This window comes from Trachymyrmex septentrionalis, unplaced genomic scaffold, assembly GCF_001594115.1.
Source record: "Trachymyrmex septentrionalis isolate Tsep2-gDNA-1 unplaced genomic scaffold, Tsep1.0 scaffold19, whole genome shotgun sequence".
Taxonomy (NCBI): domain Eukaryota; kingdom Metazoa; phylum Arthropoda; class Insecta; order Hymenoptera; family Formicidae; genus Trachymyrmex; species Trachymyrmex septentrionalis.
Genome location: NW_017305071.1, coordinates 5,242,032 through 5,249,595, shown reverse-complemented (window position 1 = coordinate 5,249,595; position 7,564 = coordinate 5,242,032). Strand labels below are relative to the sequence as shown.

The window sequence follows — 7,564 nt, the reverse complement described above, 5'->3', positions numbered from 1 at the left end:
TATATATATGTATATACATACAATATATATTGGATATATAAATCGGAGATTTAAAAGAGGCGGGAATGCCAATCCCGACATATAGATTGGCACTCACCTCACGTTGCAGATCGGTGAGAGTGCGTTTACGTGACGGAGGTCGTGGAAGTCCAGGACGAAAACGAGTGGGTACGGGCACGACTTCCAGGCTACTGAGACAACCAGGTGGTGGCCGATATACTCTCCAGAATGCTCGTTCCTGCGAATCGCTCACTATCTTGTCACCTTTCTTGCGCTCCTTAGATAAGCGTACCTGAACCCACACAATCAGCAGCATTTCAAGGAGTCACGTGCTCGAATATGCGGAATTGGTATTCCACATTGGACAATACTTGCGGTATGCTATTGAAAATTAAATGCAATAATAACGGATTGTTATTCACCTGTTCTTCCGCTTGTAGTTGTATTATGTCCCACTTGTTCTGCAAGTTCTTACGCAGGCTGTTCAAAGCTTCCTAAAGAGTAGAGACGGTTTTCTTTTACGAAAGAAAGTTCTTTAAATAAATTTTTTTCGATGCGTTATATCGCATTAGCGACGATGATTTTACATACGATCTCATAATCCTCAAGAGCGTGACGTTGTTTGTTCCTCAGAGTTCGTTTAGCCAGATAGATCGCGTACTCCACGTTGTCGGGGGTTCTATGTTGCCACGGCCAATAATAGGGTGTCTACGCGTATATCAATTTTTCGTATGAGAATTAAAAAAAGATTTTGGATAAATTGGAAATTTTTTTTACTCTTTCATTTTACTTTCGAATATACGACTCACCTGAAACCTATACAGAGAGCTATCGTCCTTAACAGTAAGTGTCTTGGAGTCATTCACCGGGAAGAAGTAGCCATACTGGCATAGTTGATTAGCAATATGGACCGCCTCTACTGTCAAACACAATAATGCATCTTGATATCTGAAGAAACGTTTATATCGACAGAAGTGTCTCTAAGGATCGCTTAGTGTTGCTTAGGGTCGTGCAGATCACTCAATCACGATGCCACATTGCTCTGTGTCGTATTTTGCTTGTCTGTTCTTACAGTTTTTCTATCGGACGTACGTCGAGAAATGCACACACAATAAATTTTAGTTTTTGTTATTTTTAGGAAATTGATTGTGTGTTGCTTTGATGACCTTTCTTCGAAGAGGACACCAGCTCGCTCTCCTTTTCTTTTTTCCTTTCTTTCTCTTTCTCCCCCCCCCCTCTCTCTCTCTCTCCAAGTGATTAATAACAAATGATTAATTCGATTTTTTAGTCAACTAAACTATAATGTATAAACATCGATCCACTACATTTTCATAAATACTACCCGCGAACTTCTCAGAGTTACGAAAACATTTATTCTCTAAATTTATTCTCTAAATTTGACACGAATTACGCTCGCTTCGCGACGGAACGGGAGTGTAATTTACGGTCTTCATTTGCACGAGGCGAGAAAAAAAAAAAAACTGAACGAAATCCAGAAAATCCGCGAGAATATATTTACCGTTGCTCAGCTGTAAATTCGCGAGTTCTCCTCGCTCATTAATCTCCCATCTTTTCAATAACCAGCAGCGTACATAATTCATATTCGACTTGAAACGAAAAAGAATATTCTGTGTAGTGTGACGTGTTAGTATGTAATCGATACTCTTTAAAGGCACCAAAGCGAAAAGTATCGATGCAAATGGATACTGGGAAGCGAAATTATATCGATAGTATCGTTAGCATCCTCAGGTAGAGCATTGTGGTTGTGCGCGTATTGGGAGGAGGATATCGAGCCGAGCCGAGCCGAGCCGAGCCGAGCGAGCGAGCGAGCGAGCGAGCGAGGGACGGAATGGCAGAATGGCACAGCAGCGGAGAGCAGCCGGCAACGATCAGTAGTAGACATACGAGCCCGTACCTGATTCTTCGATGGCAAGCCGCTCCATCAGCCACTCGATGAGGTCGTAACCTGCAACACGCAGGCAGCCTACTGTAGTGTCCTGGCCGTGATGGCCGCTTACGCTTACTCCACAACGCAGGTACCGATGGCACTCACCCATGAACGCTGAAGGGATCGAGGTGAGAAATTGTTTTTGGCTGCGCACGGGTACCCCGCTCTCAGGGTCTTGCATCTCCCGCACCAGCCCCTCCATCTGCGCCAGAGATCAACGCGACGAACGATTATTATTACAGTTCATTAGCGACGTTCATTAGCAAAGGAAAAAAAAAAAGCAGCTTTGCAACTGTTGTAAAATTCTTTAACGCGATTGCTTCAATTTGCCCTTAGTTCTTCACTGGATCCATGAATGTATAAGGTCCAGTTGCATCGATGTCACTTTGTCTTTAAGCGAGACTTCAAACTCTATCCGTCTCCGTTTTAAAGCCAAAGGGGGACGGAGACGGGAAGAGTTTTAAGCTTCACTTCAATCGAGCCTAAATCAGTCATTAAGGGAATTGTGCGACAGTTGCAAAGCTGCTTCTTCCGTTGAATGCGGCTATCACGTTTGTAATTCGCCGCTATTGGGAAATGATTTATTCGCGCGGGAAAAGAATGTACCTTGTCGAAGGCGTAAGGCCTGTGAACGCGTGGCTCCTTCTCTTTTTGTTGTTGATTGCTAGAGGCCTCCATCGCGATCGAGGCGGCCCTCTGCGTCGCTGGCAGGAGCGGTGTCGATATCGATGGCGGAGGGGGCTGGGGAGCTGGGCCGGAGACGGGTCTACCCGAACTCCATGGGGCTCTGGCCCCATCCCATCACTCCAGTCACCCCCGCACGCCCACTGAAACATCCCGTAAGTTGTCCTTTTTACCTTCTTCATTATCTCGTTTCAAACAGACGTTTCATATAACCGAGTGTATGGACACACAAGTGAATTACCAAACTAAATTGGTTAAAAAAAAAAAAAAAAAAACAAACACTTTTATTCCAATAACGCGTTGCAAAGATATAACGACGATGTTAAAGTGAGAAATTCTGCTTTAAAAGTCTTGATTTTTTAAGCGAAATTTCCGCGCTTTCTACTTTGAAGAAGAGCTGTACATAATTTAAAACGCTTATGTCTCCATCTTTCCATTTAATTATTCATGCTTCTCGTTTACGCGTATACAAGACTCCCTCGTTTACGCGTACACAAATAAACTGCAAAAAAAAGATTCTACAAATAAAATCGTATATATATATATTCCAATTAAATAACAGTTTTCGCTGCAAGTTATTGAGAAATAAGATTCTGCGCGAAAGTGTAACGTATTGTCAGATCGAATTTTTGTCTATTATCGAATTTCAATTTTCTCGGTACTTGTATCTACGAATTTGAACTCGAAATTTTAGGAATATCTACTCGACGTTCTAAAATAGCTACTTTTCTCGTACATCTCTATAGTTCGTTCAATTTTTAATGCTTTGTCTTTTGATACACTTCCTCCGAGAACGTGCCGCTCTCATTATTTATCAAAGCACATCGGATTAAGAAAAGCGGACAGAAATATCAGACATTTAACTCGTAGAAACAGAAACATTTGTACGTATATTAAGGGACATTTACGTTAAGCTATTTTTACAATTGCTATCGATAACTATATATTTGCCGAATGTCGTTGGCATTAATTGATCCAACGCATCTCCGTATAATTGACTCTCTAACATTTATAGGAAAGTGTGAACGACTTAGAATTATAATAATATAAGATTATTTATAAGATTTGAATTAACAATAAGATAAAAAAATATTGAAATCATTATAAACAGAAATCTATTTTTAAAGAGTTCTGAGTGAAAATATTCAATTCTGTAATTCGAAATGTTTATCCTTCATCGGCGATATTGAATTTCACAAGCACAATTGATTTTTTTAAATTCTGGTAGATAAATTTAAATCTGTAAAAAACGTAAAATTTAACTTCTATGACAGTAAAATCTGTGATAGTAAAATTCATAGCTTCAATTCAGCTTCATTTTTGAAGCTTTCACGAATATGTACGATTTTTTTCAGATGGCTTTATACAGCCCGAAAAAGTAGATAAAAAAAAATCTGTACTGAAATTTAAAGATCCAGGTTGCAGAAAGACTGAGGATGAAAACATTGCCAGTGAAAGCTCAATTAGTTAGATCCGAAAGCTCATAAATCATAATTCTAAATTATTATTCTTTTATCCTTATGTCGGGCAGGCCAGCAGAAATTTAATCGACAGGCCAATTATTGATATAATAATAAATAATAAAACTTTTGTCGAATATTACGTTTTAACTTCGCGAGCATCGATTTATTTCTCACGTCTGCGGCAATCTACATGAGATACACAATCCATATGAGATACGTAAGTAGCACATATATAAAAGTCGTTGGATAGATAAAAGCATCTTCGGGCAGATCATTTAGCTCGAATACAAGAAAACCGGGCATTTTATCGGGGATTCGTTCTACTTCCGCCTTTCAGCTTCCGCTGTTCCGCATCGTGCTCACGTGCAACAAACTGAGACAATAATAAACGGCAAACGGCAAAATGCGCCGGTTCAACCCTATAAACACTTCCCTTCTGTGCGCGTCGTTTCAGGTTGCGGATGAAGATTTACTTTATTATATCCGCCGTTTCCTCGTAGTTTCGAATAAAAATCTCCCCGCAGTGTTCCTCGTAAATCCGGAGAACGTTTCCCGGCTCGACCATCGGGGGAAATTCATAAGACAAGATATAATCTAGGCTTTATGCGGTCGACTTTTTTTCAACAGGAACGGAACTTCCAGTCGGGAGATTTGCGCGTCAGGATAAAAAGAAGGTCTTCCACGAAAACTTGTAAGAAAAAAAAAAAAAAAAAAAGGGGGTCAGGCTATCACGTTCAGCGCTAAAAGTACAATACAGGTCGGCCGAAAGTTTTCACGAAGCTTGCGGCAAAACGCGAATGACTCGCGGAAATTCAAAGTTTCACCGTTAAAAATGACGCTACGACGCTATATCGCGTTACTGATGGTATCGCGTTACTTACGATATCACGTTACCGTCCGACTGATCTCCCGAACAAAATGCAAGGTCAACGCAAATCGCCATCAAGGCTGTGACGCGATGAAAAAAACCCGAGTACCGTCCTGAAAATGGAGATCGCTTTGTGCATGTGTGATCAGGTGTAGTCGGGCAGTCAGATAAAGCCGCCGTCGATATATCGATGTATCTCGGGTTGATGAACCCGAACCTATTCGACTGGCGATAATGGGGGTAGTGTTCTCGTCTAGCTAAAGAGAAGGTATGTAGGAGAAATATAGGGGGAGGGAAAGGAAATAGGATACACACAAGTCATTGAGTCACGCAACACCAATGCTGATATTTCAACCGTTGAAATAATTTTCAAATCGCGTTTTAAAGTTCACTCCGAGTTCCACTGCGCTGTCGAATTTTTCCGCCTTTCGACGAAACAAGTTGTCAAGTTGGTCATTTTTACGGCATCTGTTGCAAAACTTTCGCCTCGTCTTACTTCCGAGCTTAAAATTGGATTCGTTCTTAAAAGCGAGTATCGACAATACCCGAGAAAGTCGCGAGCGAGAAATTCGAAAGCGCTTTTGGAAAAGTATAATTTCGAGATAGAGTGAGAGATGGAAGAATGGAATAAAATACGAGAGGGCAGAATTCCGATTGGCGAGCGCTCGATATAGAAGAGAAGGGGAATAGCCAGAATATCAAAATGAATCCCCAAATGACTTGGGGGGCAAGCAGATGCGTGGGCGAAAGCACATTCCTCCCCTGCATCCTCGCCGAGCCTGCACCCTCTCTTCGCCTGCCAATTTACGTGCTAATCTGAAATCGATAAGTCCTCCGGCATGTCCTGAGACTTTGGGAACGTATACGTTTCTACGAATTATTCAGTGCGCAGAGTTATTAATGTCTTGCTCAATTACAGGCGAGTTTTCGCTCACTACAGGAAATCAATTAAGCACGCGTGGGGAGGCGACGGTGTCGCTCGTCGCGCAATCGTTAACCCTCGGCTACCGGTACTGGGATTACAGTAGTCTCATTTTCTCATTTTGTCCGTAATTAATCCATGTAACGCCGTCATTAAGATCTAAGCGGCTGCGCTCGTGTCCGAACCTGAAATTTTATCCCGTCATTACTTTGATTCGGGCTTCATTTTATCTGCGTTTATTTTCATTTTTTGCGTTGCGCCTCCCTTCAAATTTTCATGGCGTAACACTTCGTTACTTGAGTCACCGATAACCGATAACCGAAATATGAAATCCAATAAGCCGTTTATTTGTTGCCCTATCAGACAAATAACTTTACACCGGACAATGCATGTAAGGGAGTGGGTATCTCGTGAAATCATTGCTTTGATATACCGATAGTTTGTAAATTAATTGTTTCGTTCCACAAAAAATATAATTAGCTGTTTTGCAGAATGAGAGTTTTAATGAGAGAGATTGTGTGAGTACACATGGGTGCATGTTTTTTTTTTTTTTTTTTCAAAGACATATTTAACATACAAGAAGTGAGTAAAGGCTCGAGTGATATACGATCGACTGAATAAAAAGAAAAGCCTATAAGAACCGATAGAGGTTTCCTTGTGTGTAAAAAATATGAATAAACATATTTAACATTTCTGCTCGACATACTTTTTCGAAATGCAATATATATCATCGAATGTCGATGTTTCTCCTCAAAATCACTTTAAATAATTAAATAGCGCTCTACGAAGCGCAATTTGCTTTGCCAAATGTATCCAATTACCTAAATCGAGCTAACGTACATCGTTGGGCATTTTTAAAAATATTTTTTTCACAAGAATCACCATCATAAATGTTGGCGCATACCAATGCTGGGGTAGTGTACGTGATGTAAATTGACCATATAACATCCATGTACGATGTCACATTGGTCAATGTATATCATGCGTAGAGTTGGCTTTAAATAAACAAGAGAACAATGTGTGTGACAGATTCTGGTAGTAAATGAAAAGAGGGAATATCCACTTCATTCTACATTTTTAATCGTGATATATTTTGCATATCCGTTGTTCCGTATTTCCACAATCGCCACATCCGCGAGGTGATAAATGTCGCTCTCAGGTTTTATACGTAAGGATTATCGTAGCATTCGCAACCCGTCGTGGAAAGTGCGTGAGGGAAAATCAGGAAAAATAGTGCTTCGGGCCAATTTCTCAAGGAAAGCTCGAATAAGTAATATCAGTAGGAGAAATCACCGTCTTGGAAGAAGGCCGTCATAAAATTCCGAGAGAAGCGACACTAAGCTCGCCTTTCTATGGGATTAACTCTCGCGGAATTCTCTCTCGACGGGACTCATTTCCCCGAGGAGCTTTGTGCGGCCGATAACGAATTTCCTTGTTTCCTATTCAGACGCGGGACATTCAGCAAACACGAAGAAAGCGTGCGCGGCATTAACCCTTTTCAATTGTGAGAAAAGGAGTAAAATTGTCGGCTCTCTTCCGGATTTCTCGAATTCTGGGCTACTTAAATTTTTCCTTGAATTCTTAGATGCTTCTTAGATCGCTATTTCATAGTATAGTACAACATCGGGAGAAGTCACGTTGGCGAATTGTCGAATTGCTGTTTTCTCAAAATCATTTAA

General features: G+C 40.9%; 1 protein-coding gene across 1 annotated transcript in view; it reads right to left on the bottom strand.

The window, feature by feature from the left end:
* Nucleotides 1–7,564, bottom strand: part of LOC108746904 — an 18,341-nt gene that overhangs the window by 6,032 nt on the left and 4,745 nt on the right. The window contains exons 2-8 of the mRNA XM_018483994.1: nt 2,555–2,775; nt 2,054–2,150; nt 1,916–1,966; nt 810–919; nt 592–708; nt 423–494; nt 65–292 (exon numbers count right to left, since the gene is read on the bottom strand). Of these exons, the coding sequence (XP_018339496.1) occupies nt 65–292; nt 423–494; nt 592–708; nt 810–919; nt 1,916–1,966; nt 2,054–2,150; nt 2,555–2,626 (747 nt within the window). The 5' untranslated portion in view covers nt 2,627–2,775. The remainder of the gene's footprint in view (nt 1–64; nt 293–422; nt 495–591; nt 709–809; nt 920–1,915; nt 1,967–2,053; nt 2,151–2,554; nt 2,776–7,564) is intronic.